General features: G+C 40.1%; 1 protein-coding gene across 1 annotated transcript; it reads right to left on the reverse strand.

The window, feature by feature from the left end:
* Positions 1-19,447: 19,447 nt before the first annotated feature.
* On the reverse strand, positions 19,448-20,149 carry LOC145957397 (uncharacterized). Its single transcript, XM_083073649.1, has one exon. It carries the CDS (start codon positions 20,147-20,149, stop codon positions 19,448-19,450), a length of 702 nt encoding a protein of 233 aa, XP_082929775.1.
* Between the last annotated feature and the right edge of the window lie 1,153 nt (positions 20,150-21,302).

Raw genomic sequence — 21,302 nt, forward strand, 5'->3', positions numbered from 1 at the left:
TGCATGTTGAACTGCCTCTGAATAGCTTTTAGGCTCATCATTGGTAATGATTGTTGCAAGGAAAGCCTTGTGGTTAGAAGAAAATTGATCATTATTAATATAGTGTGAAATTGGATAGAACTTATGAGGAGAGGATAATGTCTTTGGTGTCATGCATGAGGGGTTAGTTGTTGCCACATTGCAATAGTAATCCTTCAAATACAATGGTGATCGTCTCGTTCTCTTGTCATTTGAAGGTCTAATTTCAGCATTCGACTCCCCCTAGCTACTAACTCCAATTTCTTCAAGAACTCTTTCATTTTCTATTTCTGAGTTATTGCCTTCCTGTGCAATTTGGCCTTCAAAGGAATCATGTGATATCTCATTGTGATATGTAGTCTCTATTTCTGGAACTTGCACCGAGTCCAGAAAAGCGTTTGTGGGACTTTCATTCCCTGCATTGTATGGTGTCGCCACCGGCCCGAAACGGGCTTTCGGCATTCGCGAAGGATGGTTGGACTCGTTTATTTGTTTAAAAATGTGGATTGCTAGAATGACTTATTCTCAAACTGAGACCTCGTCAAACGAGCAATTTTATTAAAAGGCTCACCAATCCATGTTAATCCCAAGCGGGACCCTCCATGGATTAGTGGTTTTCGCAAAAGGAGGGTTCATGGAGTCGCCACCAATGTTTTACTCAAAACATTGGAAAAAGAAGTTTAAGGCAATCGATTTAAAAATCGACTTCGGCCATTACAACCAGAGTCGGGTAAGGGAGTCGGTTACGCGTGGGGAAGGTGTTAGCACCCCACAGCGCCCCTTTCGGGTTCCCTATGACAGATTATTTTATAAATAACAATGTAAAATTACTAAATTACCCCTATTTATTATAAACGATTATGAACAAGATATCTACATGGCGAATAAATTAGATATGCGATGCAACAATCAGAAAGCAGTAAAAGGAAGGATTTTGAAGAAGAAACCTTTGAAGCGTGCTTTTATATATTTCGTAAAACTGGGAAGCTTTTTGGCGTTCCCTCGCTCTACAAGCCCGCTCGCTCCCTCCTATAAAATTTGGACTACGGAAATCCGGAGGATTTCCCTTCGACTAGGTTCGATCCTCAAGCAAAATGGCTCGGGGCTCAAGAACTTCGTCGGATCAACTCTCCGAGTGATTTCTAGGGCAGAACACTGCTCCAAAACCCCAGAATACTCAAGGAGAGGGTTAAAACTCTGTTTTCAAGTGTCCAATGACGTCCAATTGACGTCATATTTATAGGGATGAGGCTCAATACGGTCTATGAGGGTCAATACGGTCAACATTGAAATTTTGAACTACAATACGGCCGTATTGAATTCAATACGGCCGTATTGAAGTTCAAAAACCTCAATACGGCCGTATTGAAGTTCAGTGCAGCCGTATTGGGTTTAATGCAGCTGTATTGAACCTCAATACGGCCGTATTGAGTTCAGTGCGGCCGTATTGAAGTTCAAAATGTTCAATACGGCCGTACTGAACCTCTGGGAGGCCGTATTGGGCTTCATTCCTCCCACTTTTCTTATTTTAGCTATCCTAAGACCTCTAGACCTATAGAGAACCCTCCTTGGGCCTTCTGGAAGTCCTTCTGGCTGATCTTCCTTCAGTCTTCGAGAGTCTTCAAGCTTTATTTCCGACCCGGACAATTTTAGGGGTCTACAGCTGCCCCCCCTTTACTTAGTCGGACGGCCTTTTGGTGTACCGGCTGACAAGTAAAGGAGTTGACCCAATTGTCCGGGTGATGTGCCAACCTTCTGACTTGTAGCGTCTTCCGGTGGAAAATTGTTGAGTAGCCTCTCCAGGTTGTTGCATACCTCGGCGCTTCTGACAACCTCGGTAGCTAAGTTTACCCTCTCCAGGGTCAACTTCACTCGACGCCCGAGCTGGAAGTTGAACACCAACGTGCCTCTGACGACGCTGATGGTTGAGTACTATCTCTCCAGACCTTGTTTGAGTACCGTCTCTCCAGACTTTGTTTGAGTACCGTCTCTCCAGACCTTGTTTGAGTACCGTCTCTCCAGACTTTGTTTGAGTACTGTCTCTCCAGACTTTGTTTGAGTACCGTCTCTCCAGACTTTGTTTGAGTACCGTCTCTCCAGACTTTGTTTGAGTACCGTCTCTCCAGACCTTGTTTGAGTACCGTCTCTCCAGACTTTGTTTGAGTACCGTCTCTCCAGACTTTGTTTGAGTACCGTCTCTCCAGACTTTGTTTGAGTACCGTCTCTCCAGACCTTGTTTGAGTACCGTCTCTCCAGACTTTGTTTGAGTACCGTCTCTCCAGACTTTGTTTCGGTTGTCTTTGACGACCTAGGCAACTGAGTTTGCCCTCTCCAGGGTCTGCGTCCGTGTCTTCTGATCACTTCGGCAATGCGAGTTTACCCTCTCTAGGGATCTGAGATGATTTTTTCTCCACAGTCCACAATGCTGCTTCGACGGTTTTCTGATTTTGTGCCACTGAGGGCTGGATAACGCAGGGATCCGTCTAGGGGATGTGCAGTCATTCATAGGTTCTTGTGCCCCAACTTGTATTTGCATAGTTGGTACCCATGGGGAATTTCTGACTCCTTGGGGTGTAGACACAGATGCTCTTCTTGAATTGAGCGATGCCTTATGTTTGGCTGACGTCCTTTTGACGTAAGTGGAGTATCCCGGTTATCCTTATTCGGGTGTCTCTCTTTGATTTTCTGATTTTGTAGCCTCTGTGTAGGCTATTATCCACTGGGGGTTCTGGATGTTGATTTTGATTTTGTCTCCACAGTCCACGATGCTGCTTTGACGATTGTTTTTGATTTTTGTGCCACTGAGGGCTGGATAACGCAGGGATCCGTCTAGGGGATGTGCAGTTACTCATAGGTTCTTGTGTCCCAACTTTCCTTTGCATAGTTGGTGCCCATTGAGGAATTTCTGTTTCCCTGGGGTGTAGACACGAAGATGCTCTTTCTGAGATGAGCGGTGCCTTATGATTGGCTGACGTCTTTTCGACGATGGTGGAGTATCCCGGTTATCCTTATTCGGGTGACTCTTTTTGTTTTTCTGGTTTTGTCGCCTCTGTGTAGGCTGTTATCCGCTGGGGGATTTTGTCATTGATTGTGATTAGCCTCTTCTGTTAGGCAGATCATCTTGACGCTTGATGTTTGGCCAAGAGCCGGATTCCACTTGGGGAATGATTATTGATCTTTTGATTTTTTTTCTTTTTGTAGGAATGCCTCTTGAGTAGGCGACTGGGGATTTGGGGATCTTATGTATCCCAGAGTATTATTTAGAAAGCCTCTTCAGGCTTAGCTTCACTCTTCGTTTGAGTTGGAAAGCTATCTTCCACTGAGGAAGTCTAAGTCCTTTGACTTGGATATTTTGTTTGGATCATGCTTCCGTTGGGGAATTTTGCTGATCTCGCTTTGATAGCTTTCACTGGGGAATTTGGCCCGTGAGTGGAAGCTGAGATATCTCTGGGGAGTATTATTTCGGCGAGCCTCTCCAGGCTCAATTATTCTGAGAGAGTATTATTTCGGCGAGCCTCTCCAGGCTCAATTATTCTGTGGGAGTATTGTTTCGGCAAGCCTCTCCAGGCTCAGTTATTCTGCATGAGTATTGTTTTTTGTTCAGCCCGAGAATGCGAGCTGAGACGTCTTTTGGAGAGTATTATTTCGGCAAGCCTCTCCAGGCTTAATTATTTTGTGGGAGTATTTTTTCATCAAGCCTCTCCAGGCTCAATTATTCTGTACAAACTGAGGAGTATTGTTTGTATCCTTGCCTTTTTTCGTTTTCGGCTTTTGTTGACTGCTGTCATACACAAGAAATTTTCTATTTTTTCTATTTTATGCAATTGCCTCATGATAAGGTCTTTGAATGTGCAACTAATGTGTGTGATGCACAAATGCAAGTTTTATTATTTAATGTTTTTAGAAAAATGAATGGCTCTCCCTATCCTCCTTTTCTTGGAGGAATTTCTGTCATCGACGTGAGGGAATATTTTTGTGAGCCTTTTATGCAGGAGATTATGGATTTTATAGGAACCCCTCCAATTTTCTTTATTGACCGATTATTAAGGAATTTCATACAATTTTTTTTAGAAATACCAATTTAGAGGCATAATCACATGGTCAAGAGAGAAAAGAAATGAATAGATATTTTATTAATATTCACAAGTGTTTTTACAGAAAGATATACAGAAGGAATTTCTGAAGAATGGCTGGCCAGGGTAGGCTATATACATTTTTGGCTTAAACAATTATATCTGTAATTGTTGCTCTTCCCGTTCCCCTAATCGCTTCGGGTGAGATGCATGGGCCAGGAGTGTAGATGCTGCAAGACGCTCGCTTCTAGAAGATAATCACTTGAACCGCCTTTCGGTTTTCGATTCAAGTGACCGTTGCTTGTTTTGCTTTTACATCTTATTCTTTTGCCCCTAACTTTTGCCTAGGACGTATCCTAGCGGGGATAATTTTGCCTTTGTTTTGCCTAGTACCCTTGTACTGGCGGGCTTTTTGTTTTGCCCTAACTTTTGCCTAGGATGCCCTTTTTCGGGTTTTCATCCTAGCGGGCTTATGCAAGCAACGTCTTCAAGCATAGTACTTCTTTACCACGTCAGTGTTGACTGGGTATCGAAGTTCTTCTCCATCCATGTCCGTGAGGATCAATGCTCCTCCTGAGAAGGCTCGTTTTACCACGTATGGTCCTCCGTGATTTGGGGCCCACTTTCCGATTTTGTCCTTTCGAGTTGGTAGCAATTTCTTCATTACCAACTCTCCCTCATGGTAGACTCGAGGGTGGACTTTCTTGTCAAAAGCCTTTTTGGTCTTCCTCTGATAGGCTTGACCATGGCATATGGCGTTCAGCCATTTTTCTTCAATGAGGTTCAACTGGTCATACCGGCTTTGAACTCATTCTTCCTCGGAAAGTTTTGCTTCCATAATTACCCTTAGAGAAGGTATCTTGACTTCGACAGGTAGAACTGCCTCCATCCCATAGACGAGGGAGAATGGAGTAGCTCCTGTAGATGTGCGTACTGAAGTCCTATAACCATGAAGAGCGAAGGGTAACATTTCGTGCCAGTCTTTAAATGAGGCAACCATCATTTGCCCTATTTTCTTGATGTTCTTATTGGTTGCCTCGACTGCCCCATTCATCTTTGGCCGATATGGGGAAGAGTTGCGGTGTTGGATCTTGAATTCTTGGCACAGTTCTTCCACCATTTTGTTGTTCAGATTAGGTCCATTATCAGTGATGATTTATTTCTCCGTGCTTCCACTAAATTATCCTAAAATCTTTTGGGACAAGAGAGAAAAGAAAAGAAAGATATTTTTGTTCTGAAGTTTGTGTTTTAGAGGGGATTTATTTTTCAAAAATGGTTTTTGTAAGAATGGATGGCCAAGGTAGGCTTATGTGTTTAGGCTTGTTTGATTAAACACTTATGAAGTTAAAAAGTCGTGTTGTGATTCGACAACTTGGATAGCTTCCCTTGAACCTTTCTTTTTGAATTCGGTTCATGGTACCATCATGGATTTATTTTTGTTTTTTGATTGTCCTTATTTTTGCCTAAAACACCCTTTTGTGGCGTTTTAGCGGACCTTTGTTTTTGTTTATTTTTGTAACCCTAACTTTTGCCTAGGTCACCCTTTCGTGGGATTCCTAGCGGGTCTTTTGCTCTTATTTTTGCGCAGTCCCCTTTTTGAGTTTCCTGCCGAGCTTCTTTTATTTTGAAAGGTTTCTTTTTACCCATGATGGTCATTTGTCAAGGCCAAGGGAAGGTGCTCCAAGTTGTCACACACACCTCCACATGAAAATGATGTGGATTTATTATTATTAAGATGGTTTTAACCTCATTCATGTTTATTCAGACAGGGTTAAAAATGATGTGGTTTAGAATTTTATTATAAGCAAGAAAAGAAGCAATGAAGAATGATTTTATTATAATCATAGTGGAAACATGTGTCCTTATTTCATCACTGATATGGGTCCCAATATTGACCTCTTTTATCTCTCGGCCCTGCCCCAAATTCACGGTCTCGAGCTTCTTGATCTAGCAATCTTTGCAGATCCGGAGAAATGGTCTCCTCATCACTGTCCAACTCAACCCATTTATCCTCAACTTTTCGGATCCCGGTCAGAGCGAACAATTACAGACATAATTATTTTATTGGTTCTGTTTAGGTTTAGAATTATTAATGTTAATGAGGAAAGAGAGAAAAGAACAAAAAAGAGAGTAAAACTGCCTCTTTATTGATATGTATTAAAACTGTAGAAAAACCCTTATTTACATGAAAAGGTTCTCATGATCTCGGGTACTGATCATGAGTCCCTAAAAGAGAAAAATGAAGGGGCCCTATCGTGGCTTGTTCTTCTCTCTACTCCTGCTTTGGTAGAGGATTCTTGCTCACGTCGGGTGTAACGACCCGCCCTAGGCCGTCACAAAATAACCAACTACGCTAGAGTGTAAAAATTTGTCTTCATAATATCAAACATAATTATATCAGAGTCAGTCTTAGTAAAATTATACAGTAATCCCATAATAATATAATATAGACACCCTAGGTGCTGGTCAAGCTCTAAACCTTGCTACTACTCAAAGCAGCTATCAGAAGACTTCTTGCTATCCCAAGCCTCACACCTGATCTGCTCCCCCACATAGTGAGATCATCACAGTCCAAACCACATGGAAACATGCAAGGGTTAGCACATATAAACCAACCATAGTACGATAAAATGAAATATCATTAAACAGATATTTATCCATAATATATATATATATCCGCACCAAGGAAATAAACCTTATAAATAGTTATTTCCATGCCAAATATAAATCAAATCTAAAATCCAATGCATACAATCCACACCATTTGTATACATATTCCACATCCAGAAACAAAGTCACACCACTGTATAATTATTCCATGATCTCACACCAACATATCCTCACAATGTTGGCCTCAACACCATCCACCAAGTGTTGACACGCACGCTGAAACATATCAGCAACCTAGGAATCACACCTGACCTCTCATGGAAATATACAGCTGGAATTACGTCGTCACGTAACCCTGGTGATCATGGCCACTTCATCCATCGGTATGACTCGGCCTTGCCCCCATACCGGTAGCAAATAGAATACTTAGAGGAGTACTTCAGAATCCACCTAACATCTGAAGTGGTTTATCATATAATCTTTGAAAAAGTTTCTTATTGGAACCCTCACCATGGGACTCACAAATTTTATAGTTTTTCAAAGATTATATCCTGATCTCACCAATAGATCTTCCATACCATAACCTTACTCCTCTGAGTTCTATTAGCTTTCCACACCACATGCACATAGCATATTCCAAGATTATATGAAATCTTTTCCAAAATCATGTCAAAATACTCAATATAGCAAAGTAAATAAATAAACACTCAAAATAACTATCAATTTAACCAATTTACCCTTTTTGTGAAATGACAATCTTCATATAACGTATCATATTATGAGTTATACTTCTCCTATCATACTCAAACTTAACTCATATGAAAGATAAGAAGATTTTCTAAAACCTTTATGAAGATATCAAATCCTAATTCCATCATTTACTTTGTGAAAAATGATAAAAACCGCAACAGCTATAAGTAAAGCTGACAGCTTGACCCTTTTTCACTAAAATAAACATATCTTGAGTTCTAGACCTCCTTTTTGAGTGATTCCAACGCCATTGGAAAGCTAGCATCCAAGGCTACAACGTTCATGAAGACTACAAAGTCCAATTCTAAAAGTACAAAGGCGCTCAGCGCTTCCAAAGCGCTCAGCGCTTTGCTTCCAGAAATTCTCCTCTAACTCTCGGCACCCAAAGCGCTCAGCGCTTTTAAATCCGCTCAGCGGTTTGGTTCCAGAAACCCTCCCCTGTTACGAAAATCCTCAATTTTCACCCCCAAGATCCATTCCAAAAGAAATTTATACAATTCCAAACCATTATAGAGTATAAACACCATCCAAACACAACATATTAAGCGATAAAGACGAGTATTAACTATCAATCCATGAAAATCATAAGAAATCATGAAGAAATCTAACCAAACCGTCCCCATTTCAATCCAACCTCAATCATGCATAAAACATGAAATCAATGTGATATTTCAAACCCTTACATACCAGATTAAGTCTTATAAGTACTACCCTTACCTCAGAAACTTCAGAAATGCAAGATCTGGACAAAACCCCCAAATCTCAACTCAAACTTCAATCTCAATTTTCAAGGCTTTAGAGGCCAAATCTCCTGAAACTCCAGTTGTGAAGATTGATCCTGGCTTGATAAGCTTCCCAAATATGTCCTCAGATTTTCTCCGGACCAGAGCCTTTCTCTCTCTACTTTCTCTCTCTAGAATCTGTCTCTGTCTGACAAATGAAATCCTCCGGTCCTAAGTCCCTATATATAGCCATTTTTCAAAATTTCCAAATTTCACCCTTAGCACCTATTCACCTCAAATATCCTATTCCTTGAAGTATTTCAACTCCCTAAGCTCTGAAACAACCTCAAATTCACTCAGAAAGACCAGATTTATCTTATGTTCCTATCCTTCGATCTCCTACCCATCTTAATCCTTTCCATGCAATACTCACAACTCACCACCATATGAAATGCAACATGTGTCAACACACAAACAAATATCACTTTCAGATATAGATGCTTGGAATAATGAGTTGCATGCCATAATACTTCACTTAACCAAGATGAGGAGGAAGGTGATCAGTCTTCTTCCCTCTTAATACTGGTTCAGTATAATGGTGTACAATGCATCATTCACCAAATTCATGCACACACATGCCTATACAAACTATCAAAACATCAACCTCTCATCTCATACTATAAAATCACTATCATGCTTAAATAACTAATCAAAATCACATTAACATATAACATGCATAGAAGTAAGTACATTCCAAATCCACATAAATAACATATACATACATACATATATACTAAATAACTTAGTATTTTCCATGGTGTTACAACTCTCCCCAACAACAAAAATTTTCGTCCCCGAAAATTCACTTACTCATAAAGAGATATGGGTATTGATCCTTCATTCTATCTTCCAACTCCCAAGTGGCTTCATTAGTAACCTCATCCCAAATAACCTTTACCAAATTGATAGATTTACCCCGCAATTGCTTAACTTTCCTATCTGCCACTGAAACTGGCTGTTTCTCAAAAGTTAAATTCTCCTTAACTTGCACTGCCTCTGATTCCAAGACATGACTCGGATCGTGAATATACTTTCTCAACTGTGAAACATGGAACACATCATGCAGATTAGACAGAAATGGAGGTAATGAAATCTGATATGCCACTGATCCAATCCTCTTGAGAATTTGATACGGTCCAATAAACTTAGGATTCAACTTCTTAGCTTTGATAGCTCTTCCCACACCTGTGGTAGGAGTTACTTTCAAAAACACATGTTCTCCCTCTGAAAACTCCAAAGGTTTCCTCCTCTTGTCTGCATAAGACTTTTGCCTACTCTGAGTAGCTCTCATTCTTTCCTGAATTTGTTTCACCTTTTCAGTAGTCTGTAAGATGATCTCTATGTTCTTCCATAGATTTAGAATAAACCAGAATATCATCAATGAACACCACCACAAACTTATCCAAAAAGGGTCTGAAAATCCTGTTCATATAATCCATGAAAATAGCTGGAGCATTCGTTACTCCAAAAGGCATGACAACATACTCATAATGACCATACCGAGTCCTGAAAGCAGTCTTTGGTATGTCCTCCTCCTTTACTCGAATCTGGTGATACCCCGACCTCAAATCAATCTTGGAGAAAACAGAAGCTCCCCTCAACTGATCCATCAAATCATCTATCCTTGGCAATGGATACTTATTCTTAATTGTCAATTTATTTAACTGTCTGTAATCCACACATAACCTCACACCACCATCCTTCTTCTTTACCAATAACACGGGTGCTCCCCACGGAGAGACACTAGGTCTGATCATCTGCTTCTCCAAAAGCTCCTCAACCTGCTTTTTCAATTCAAACAACTCCGCTGGTGCCATTCTATAAGGAGAAATAGATACTGGTCCTGCCCCTGGTACAAGATCAATACTAAACTCCAACTCTCGCTTTGGTGGTAACCCCGGAACATCATCCGGAAAAACCTCTGGAAAATCTCTAACAACATCAATACTATTCAACAACTTCTCATTCTCTACACTGATAAAAGAGAGGATCATAAACCCAAGAGCTCCATCCTTCAACAACCCATCCACCTGTCCACTAGAAATAAATCTCTCTTGTTCAACAGTAGGAAAGATTAATCTCTTTTCTGAACAATCTATCAAAATCTTATTGGTAGAAAGCCAATCCATCCCTAAAATCACATCCAATTCAGATAGAGGTAAACAAAACAAATTCACTTTATAATAACGCCCTTCCACCTCCACTGGACATCTCAAACAAACCTCAGAAGTCAAAATAGACCCTGAAGCTGGGGTAGAAACAACTAGATCCACACACAAGGAACTCACAACCAAATTTAACCTTCTCACACATTCATAAGAAATAAAAGAATGTGAAGCACCAGAATCAAATAGAATAAAAATATCATTACCATTAGCTTTGCCCTTTCCTTTTACCAGTTCAGATGACGTTTCAGTTTCAGCACCTGTTAAAGCAAAGACACGACCTGCTGCAGTAGGCCGATCCACTTTCTGGTTCTCTCTAGCTGGAATATTTTTGACATTGCAATCTTTAGCCATGTGACCCACCTTGCCACATTTAAAACAAGCATAATTCTTTGTAGGACAATCCCTTATCATATGTGGGCCTCCACATCTATAACATCTAATACTCTGTACAGCTCCAGTAATAGCATTCCCCTTTGGTTTCTTATTAGCATTACCCTTCTGAAACTGAAATGGTCTCTTTTGAGGAGGTTTCCCCCTACCAAATCCAGATGATCCCTCTGGACCCTTTGCCATTTTATTTCCTCCTTCAAATCTTTCCACTGTTTTTGCCTTTTCAACTAAAACTGGAAACTCCATAATTCCCATAGGAACAATAGTCTTTCTCAGCTCAAATCTTAGACCCTCACTAAACTTCCTACACCTCCAGGCTTCAGTGATAGCTTGAGAATAATATCTAGCCAAGTGTTCAAACTTGACCACATACTCTTGTACTGACATATTCCCTTGTTGCAGTCTCAAAAATTCAGCTTCTTTAGCATACCTAGCACTATCTGGAAAATATTTCTCCAGAAACACCTTTTTAAAGTTATCCCAATTTACCGCTTCACCTCTAGCCTCCATCATAGCTTGAGCACCCTTCCACCAGAAGCTAGCCTCACCCACTAGCATATAAACAGCATAATTTAGCTTCATCTCCTCTGGACACTGCATCACCATGAAGATTTTCTCCATCTCCTCAATCCACTGGTCAGCAACTTCAGGTCCATCAACACCTGTAAATTGAGGAGGATTCCCTTTTCTAAATTCTGACAAGCCCCTATACTCATCAGGTACCTCAACCCTAGCTGCTTCAGCTGCAGCCCGGTTGGTCTCCATCTGAGCTAACAAAGTATTCTGTTGTCCAATAGCAGCAGCAATTTGCTCCATAGCTTGAGCAATCTGTTGCGCATCCACGCCTGAAGAAGGATTAGAATTGTTTCCCCTACCAACCATCCTAATCAAGATGAAAGATCAAGGAACCCATGAGTTTACACCAAAACACATAAGAAATTTTTTTTTTTTAAAATCCATTTCCTCACAACAGAAACATAACAAGACCATTTCCCACAAATCCTAAAGATACTCGACCAGCTTTGATACCAAAACTGTAACGACCCGCCCTAGGCCGTCACAAAATAACCAACTACGCTAGAGTGTAAAAATTTGTCTTCATAATATCAAACATAATTATATCAGAGTCAGTCTTAGTAAAATTATACAGTAATCCCATAATAATATAATATAGACACCCTAGGTGCTGGTCAAGCTCTAAACCTTGCTACTACTCAAAGCAGCTATCAGAAGACTTCTTGCTATCCCAAGCCTCACACCTGATCTGCTCCCCCACATAGTGAGATCATCACAGTCCAAACCACATGGAAACATGCAAGGGTTAGCACATATAAACCAACCATAGTACGATAAAATGAAATATCATTAAACAGATATTTATCCATAATATATATATATATATCCGCACCAAGGAAATAAACCTTATAAATAGTTATTTCCATGCCAAATATAAATCAAATCTAAAATCCAATGCATACAATCCACACCATTTGTATACATATTCCACATCCAGAAACAAAGTCACACCACTGTATAATTATTCCATGATCTCACACCAACATATCCTCACAATGTTGGCCTCAACACCATCCACCAAGTGTTGACACGCACGCTGAAACATATCAGCAACCCAGGAATCACACCTGACCTCTCATGGAAATATACAGCTGGAATTACGTCGTCACGTAACCCTGGTGATCATGGCCACTTCATCCATCGGTATGACTCGGCCTTGCCCCCATACCGGTAGCAAATAGAATACTTAGAGGAGTACTTCAGAATCCACCTAACATCTGAAGTGGTTTATCATATAATCTTTGAAAAAGTTTCTTATTGGAACCCTCACCATGGGACTCACAAATTTTATAGTTTTTCAAAGATTATATCCTGATCTCACCAATAGATCTTCCATACCATAACCTTACTCCTCTGAGTTCTATTAGCTTTCCACACCACATGCACATAGCATATTCCAAGATTATATGAAATCTTTTCCAAAATCATGTCAAAATACTCAATATAGCAAAGTAAATAAATAAACACTCAAAATAACTATCAATTTAACCAATTTACCCTTTTTGTGAAATGACAATCTTCATATAACGTATCATATTATGAGTTATACTTCTCCTATCATACTCAAACTTAACTCATATGAAAGATAAGAAGATTTTCTAAAACCTTTATGAAGATATCAAATCCTAATTCCATCATTTACTTTGTGAAAAATGATAAAAACCGCAACAGCTATAAGTAAAGCTGACAGCTTGACCCTTTTTCACTAAAATAAACATATCTTGAGTTCTAGACCTCCTTTTTGAGTGATTCCAACGCCATTGGAAAGCTAGCATCCAAGGCTACAACTTTCATGAAGACTACAAAGTCCAATTCTAAAAGTACAAAGGCGCTCAGCGCTTCCAAAGCGCTCAGCGCTTTGCTTCCAGAAATTCTCCTCTAACTCTCGGCACCCAAAGCGCTCAGCGCTTTTAAATCCGCTCAGCGGTTTGGTTCCAGAAACCCTCCCCTGTTACGAAAATCCTCAATTTTCACCCCCAAGATCCATTCCAAAAGAAATTTATACAATTCCAAACCATTATAGAGTATAAACACCATCCAAACACAACATATTAAGCGATAAAGACGAGTATTAACTATCAATCCATGAAAATCATAAGAAATCATGAAGAAATCTAACCAAACCGTCCCCATTTCAATCCAACCTCAATCATGCATAAAACATGAAATCAATGTGATATTTCAAACCCTTACATACCAGATTAAGTCTTATAAGTACTACCCTTACCTCAGAAACTTCAGAAATGCAAGATCTGGACAAAACCCCCAAATCTCAACTCAAACTTCAATCTCAATTTTCAAGGCTTTAGAGGCCAAATCTCCTGAAACTCCAGTTGTGAAGATTGATCCTGGCTTGATAAGCTTCCCAAATATGTCCTCAGATTTTCTCCGGACCAGAGCCTTTCTCTCTCTACTTTCTCTCTCTAGAATCTGTCTCTGTCTGACAAATGAAATCCTCCGGTCCTAAGTCCCTATATATAGCCATTTTTCAAAATTTCCAAATTTCACCCTTAGCACCTATTCACCTCAAATATCCTATTCCTTGAAGTATTTCAACTCCCTAAGCTCTGAAACAACCTCAAATTCACTCAGAAAGACCAGATTTATCTTATGTTCCTATCCTTCGATCTCCTACCCATCTTAATCCTTTCCATGCAATACTCACAACTCACCACCATATGAAATGCAACATGTGTCAACACACAAACAAATATCACTTTCAGATATAGATGCTTGGAATAATGAGTTGCATGCCATAATACTTCACTTAACCAAGATGAGGAGGAAGGTGATCAGTCTTCTTCCCTCTTAATACTGGTTCAGTATAATGGTGTACAATGCATCATTCACCAAATTCATGCACACACATGCCTATACAAACTATCAAAACATCAACCTCTCATCTCATACTATAAAATCACTATCATGCTTAAATAACTAATCAAAATCACATTAACATATAACATGCATAGAAGTAAGTACATTCCAAATCCACATAAATAACATATACATACATACATATATACTAAATAACTTAGTATTTTCCATGGTGTTACATCGGGCGCTGTCGAATCGAAGGTGACCCACCCGGCATCAATAAGGTTTTGGACCTTGTATTTGAGAGCTAGGCATTTCTCTGTTGAATGCCCTGGTGCCCCCGAATGGTATAAACATTTGTCTTGTGGCTTGTACCAATCGGGGTAAGGTGGGTCGATCTTCCTTGGTGGAACATGAGCTAGAAGTTTGGCTTCTACTAGCTTCGGCAGGAGATCGCTATAAGTGGTCGGAAGTTTATCAAACTTCTTCACAGGGGTGAATTGCGATCTTCCCGACTTCGAAGTGAAAGTAGCCGAGGGTATGGTTATAGCATTGACTCCTCCCTCTTTCTTCTTCCCGAAGGTCTTCTTAGCTTCATATGATTGGGAAGGCTTAGCCAGCTTCCCACTTTTGAGTCCTTGTTCCACTCTCTCCCCAATGGTGATGATGTCCGAGAAGAGTGTCGTTGTGTTCCCTATCATTTTATCGTAATAGGGACCAGTCAACGAGTTGATGAATAAGGACACCGTCTCCTTATCCGACAGCGGGGGCTCTATCTGTGCCGCCAACTCCCTCCATCGTTGGGCGTACGCCTTGAAAGATTCGTCACTTTTCTTACTCAAGGCTTGAAGATCTGACCTATCGGGTGTTAGGTCGATGTTGTATTTATAGCGCTTGAGAAAGGCGTCGGCCAACTGCCTCCATGTATGTACTAGATTTCCATCTAGCTGCATATACCAATTGAGTGCGGTTTCAGCCAAGCTCTCTTGAAAGCAATGAATTAAGAGCTTTTCATTGGTAGCATATGCAGCCATTTTGCGACAGTACATGGTGAGATGACTTTTGGGGCAAGTCGATCCCACGTATCTCGGGAAATCTGGCACTTTAAATTTAGGAGGAAATTGAATATCCCTCACTAAGCACATGTCGGCGGCATCTTTAATATCGAAATCATGCCCCTCCATAGCCCTTAGCCGATCCTCTAGGGCGTGGAATTGTTCCTTTGAAACTTCGGGCTCTTTAATCATAATTCCAGCCCCAATAGGTATGGCGTGTGGAGGCTCTTCTTCATGCACCTCCTCTTCCTCATGATGGGACCCATGGTCACTATGGCTTGATCCATGGACGTTATGTTGACGCATGAGTTCCATCATTTGCGCCATTTGTTCTTTGAGCTGTGAGAGCTCGGCTGTAAGCTTCTTATTTTGGTCCTCCAGCGCTTCCATCTTCTTGATTTTCTGCGCGCGTGTGAGGACAGAGAGATGACCAGCCACTTTCTAAAATGAATGTTTTATTCTAATTAGTTTATTCATGGTATGAATACACTCTCGATGTGAGCTTGATAAGACTCCATCTTTAAGGCGCTGCCTTTTTAAGATGAAGGTTTATCACCCTCCCTAGCCTATGATCTCTCCCCAACGGAGAATCTCAATAGTCATGGGTCCCTTTTGCTCACATCGAGAGGGTATTGGTGATCCTAAAATGAATAATTGATGAGGATGCATGAGGTCTTATTGGCAATGATGTACATGCTCCTCGCTTTTTATTATATTTTCACACATTGGTTTTTCCTCTCATGTCATGACATTTTCATGCATGGGGATTATTCTTTAGACCTTATCACGAGGTTATTTATTAATGCACAAACAATTGCACATAAGCATTTACACAAACAATTCACTCATCCACGAACAGTCACGAGCGAATCACGAGGTAGGGGTATCCTGCAGAAAAGTGCATATTCAAGGTGGTTCTAACTGTTCTCACCGGTCTGAGGCCCCCAAGGTGCCCCCATTATAGGGACCCAATTCCTCTCGTCGTAAGTCGATGGAAAGCTCCAACGCACTGTCGGACTCGAGTTCATGGTTATCACCTTGAGTGATGCTTTCCGACAACGGTCTACGGGCACCTATAGACCCATTCGACAACCGGCCGTACTAACATCCACTCCCTATGGCTTACCACTCATGCCCCCGGGTATAGAGGGAACTGTTGTGTGCAAAGGTTTGTGTGCAGTTTTTATTTCAAACATTTGCGAAAATTTAAACATACAACAGTTATTAAAGCCATATAAATAAAGCATGTTATCATACAAACAAGGGGTAATGAAGTAATTTTAACTATTATTTGTTAAAAATAATCTGTCACTAAATGGGACTGACTCTCTAGACTTCCCCAGTGGAGTCGCCATCTGTCGCCACCGGCCCGAAACGGGCTTTCGGCATTCGCGAAGGATGGTTGGACTCGTTTATTTGTTTAAAAATGTGGATTGCTAGAATGACTTATTCTCAAACTGAGACCTCGTCAAACGAGCAATTTTATTAAAAGGCTCACCAATCCATGTTAATCCCAAGCGGGACCCTCCATGGATTAGTGGTTTTCGCAAAAGGAGGGTTCATGGAGTCGCCACCAATGTTTTACTCAAAACATTGGAAAAAGAAGTTTAAGGCAATCGATTTAAAAATCGACTTCGGCCATTACAACCAGAGTCGGGTAAGGGAGTCGGTTACGCGTAGGGAAGGTGTTAGCACCCCACAGCGCCCCTTTCGGGTTCCCTATGACAGATTATTTTATAAATAACAATGTAAAATTACTAAATTACCCCTATTTATTATAAACGATTATGAACAAGATATCTACATGGCGAATAAATTAGATATGCGATGCAACAATCAGAAAGCAGTAAAAGGAAGGATTTTGAAGAAGAAACCTTTGAAGCGTGCTTTTATATATTTCGTAAAACTGGGAAGCTTTTTGGCGTTCCCTCGCTCTACAAGCCCGCTCGCTCCCTCCTATAAAATTTGGACTACGGAAATCCGGAGGATTTCCCTTCGACTAGGTTCGATCCTCAAGCAAAATGGCTCGGGGCTCAAGAACTTCGTCGGATCAACTCTCCGAGTGATTTCTAGGGCAGAACACTGCTCCAAAACCCCAGAATACTCAAGGAGAGGGTTAAAACTCTGTTTTCAAGTGTCCAATGACGTCCAATTGACGTCATATTTATAGGGATGAGGCTCAATACGGTCTATGAGGGTCAATACGGTCAACATTGAAATTTTGAACTACAATACGGCCGTATTGAATTCAATACGGCCGTATTGAAGTTCAAAAACCTCAATACGGCCGTATTGAAGTTCAGTGCAGCCGTATTGAGTTTAATGCAGCTGTATTGAACCTCAATACGGCCGTATTGAGTTCAGTGCGGCCGTATTGAAGTTCAAAATGTTCAATACGGCCGTACTGAACCTCTGGGAGGCCGTATTGGGCTTCATTCCTCCCACTTTTCTTATTTTAGCTATCCTAAGACCTCTAGACCTATAGAGAACCCTCCTTGGGCCTTCTGGAAGTCCTTCTGGCTGATCTTCCTTCAGTCTTCGAGAGTCTTCAAGCTTTATTTCCGACCCGGACAATTTTAGGGGTCTACATATGGGAATACAGTTTCATAGAATATCACATCTCTTGAAACCATGAACTGCTATTTTTGCAGATTGTATATTCTCCACCCTTTCTGGCCTTGAGGGTACCCAATGAAGATACAACGATCAACTTAGGCTTCAAACATATCAGTTTTCTTTGTGAGTGTTTTGCCATAGCAGAGGCATCCAAAAACTCTGATGTGAGCATAAGAAGATTGTTTGCCATATATATAACATTTCATAGGGTGTCAAACCTTGATTAGCCACTATCGGAGTTCTATTGATAAGATGTACTGCTGTTAGCACACATTCTCCCCAGAATGTCAAAGGCAGATTGGCTTGAAATCTTAGCGCTCGTGCCACATTGAGTATGTGTCTGTGTTTGCGTTCTACCCTGCCATTCTGTTGCGGTGAGCTCACACATGAAGTCTGATGTAATATACCTACTTCTTGAAAGAAAGAATGAATTTTAGAATTAATGAATTCTAATCCATTGTCACTTCTCACAACCTTTACTTTAGTGTCAAATTGAGTTTGCACCATTCTGCAGTAGTTGATAATTGCATTGGTCGTCTCTGTCTTATCCTTTAATAGATAAACCCATACAGCTCTAGTAAAATCATCAACAATGGTCAAGAAATAATGTGATCCATTATGTGATGAAGTATGATATTTCCCCCATAGATCACAATGGATTAAGTCAAAAACTTTACTTGCTTTATTATAATTCAAGGAAAAGGGAAGTCTACATTGTTTGGAGCGATGGCATATATCGCAACACTCCATCTTATTATTTGCATTAAAGGAAAAACTAATTATAGTGGACAATTTTGATAAAACTTGATCTGAAGGATGGCCCATTCTTGCATGCCAAAGAGTTGTGATGTCTCCAGAACTCGCTTCAAGGGAGTATCCATCTACTTGTTGAGTGAAAATGTAAACCCCATCACGCAATCTACCGAATCCAATCATCCTCTTCCTGGTTTGGTCCTGAATTACACATTCATCAACAGAATAAGACACAACCAATTTAAGTCATGCGTTAGCTTATGAATAGATATTAAATTATAGCGAAATTCTGGAATAAAAAGAACATCATATAATTTAATATTTTCATTTAGCTTCATCGTCCCCTTTTTGTGTACTAGAACAACATCGCCCGTGGGTATAGTGATGCGAAAGGGTATACTAAAGTCCTGTACTTCATCAAGCTGTGAGTATAATGAGGTCATATGGTGGGAGGCCCCACTGTCCAAGACCCAAACATTATTTATCATTTGATTACCAGACATGTAGTCATTCTTGCTACCATGAGAGTCGCTGCTATCATGGGAGACGCTAAGTGCATGCCCATCGGTCCCTTGGTTGTTTTCCCATGCCAAGTTTGCTCCCCCTGAGTGCTCAGTGCGTTTAGTTGAATTTATGGTATTCCTCCGTGGGTTCCAGTTGGTGGGGTAACCCACTATCTCAAAGCATTTTGTCTTGTCATGGCCAATCTTTCCACAATGATCACATCTTGGCTTCGATCCGTCACGATTTTTGTTCTTGTTGAAAGTTGAGGAATGAAAAGCTTTTCCAGACTCTATTTTATGGTCCCTGCCTTTTTCCGTTAAGACTCGTGTTTCTTCTCAAAGTACATGATTGAAAACACGACGCAAGGATGGCAATGGATCTGTATTGAGAATGATCCCCTTTGCATGAGCGAATCGATCGTTGTCTAGTCCTCCAAGAAAAAGATGCACACGATGCTTCTCTTCTCTTTGTGCTAAATTCTTTGCTGCCCCACAGGTGCATTCTGGCAATGGTTGAAGTTCCCTCAATTCATCAATGATGCTTTTGAATTTTGTATAGTATTTGGTGACTGACACATTGGTTTCTTGTTGCATTAGACATAAGTTGCGCCATAATTGGTGTATTCGCGGTGCATTGGCTTGGGCATAATGCTCTATCAAGTCAAGCCATATATCTTTTGCCGTCATGGCATGTGATATGCTTCCATGCAAAATCGGATCAGTGGAGTTAATGATCCACGCAACCACCATGGAATCTGCCCTCTCCCAGTGTTGATAGTTTGGTGATGTAGAAGTTGACTTCTTAATGGACTCGTCAATGAATCCCAACTTCTTCTTGGCTCTCAGTGCCGTTCTCATGGACCTTGCCCAATTTCGATAATTATCGCCTTTAAGCATGACTGCTACCAGTGGCGTTCCAGGGTTATCGAAAGATCCAAGATAGTAAGGAGATGATGGTGTGATGGCAGCTGCTTCATCCTTGCCCACAAAGTTATTAGTTTTCTTCTCCGGTCCCTTACTTTCTCGCTCTGATGCCATAATAAAACTTTAGAAGAAACTCTTGTGTTTCTTCATTGCTTCAAATGTGTTACATCATTGAGCATTTATATATCTGAAAATAACAAACTCTAACAGAAAGATAAGGATCACGGCTCCTAAGATCAAGCCACAATTAACTACTTGATAAAATAAACTAAAAATAGAAAAAATAAGAATAATTTGTTGTCTTTTATTAGACCCATTTCACTAATCTTTATTGGAAAACAAAAATTCAGGATGGAACTTAAAAAAAAAAAATAATAAGCGAGTAATCAGCATCAGTATTGTTCATTGTTGTGGGAAAAAAAATCATTGCATGGGTGATAGATTTTCCTTTAAAAGTTTTTACTTTTTAATGTGTAAGTGCCTTTTTCTCCCCTCCTTTTGTTTTAATCAAAATATGTTTGCAAGTATTGCTTTAATACAAAAAATATGTAAAAAGTGTTTATTTTATTAAAAAAATGTTTTTATAATTAAAAAAAAAAGTTTAAACAAAAATACCCTGATCACTCCGACCTGTGCCACCTTAAATATGTAATACCAACGTTGTTGGGCTTGGTTGGACCTGTTATTCCTCAGGTGTTGTTTACTATGCAATTTAATTCCAAAATGTATAGATCGTTTCTGCATTTTTTTTTTCTGAACCCTAAATGATAATGTTTTCATCTTTATAAGCATGTTATAGAGCAGTGAAGTCTTCAGACCTGTCCAATTGATATTGAGATTTATAGCAAAAATCAACACTAGAAGAAGTGAATCTAACGTTGTTCAGCATGTTGGGAACATGCTTTTCCAATGGTACAGAAGTAACAGAACATGTGAAGCAACATTCATTTTAATCATTCACTTTTTTTTTCCCTTTACTTTTCTCACATATATAATCTTTAATCTTCTAATTCGGTGTTGCGGCTCAAATCCAATCTCATTATCTCAACTTGTTTATACCTCAATCTTGAGTCACATCCTAATCTACTGTAAGTTTGAAGAGGATTTTTGTTTGTGTTGCAAGTTTTTTGGGTGTGAATTTTGTTGATGGGGATGGCATATTATTGAGATTCTTGAAAACTTGATACTTCATGATAATGTTATAAAATTTTGAGTAACTAGTGAGAATTGAAGTTCCTCTTAATTTTATGTAGAGTAACATCAATAC

This window comes from Cajanus cajan, chromosome 4, assembly GCF_000230855.2.
Source record: "Cajanus cajan strain Asha chromosome 4, NIPB_CcT2T_4, whole genome shotgun sequence".
Taxonomy (NCBI): domain Eukaryota; kingdom Viridiplantae; phylum Streptophyta; class Magnoliopsida; order Fabales; family Fabaceae; genus Cajanus; species Cajanus cajan.

Coding starts and splice junctions, on each gene's coding strand:
- LOC145957397 (XM_083073649.1), bottom strand. CDS start 20,149: ATGGCATCAGAGCGAGAAAGTAAGGGACCGGAGAAGAAAACTAATAAC.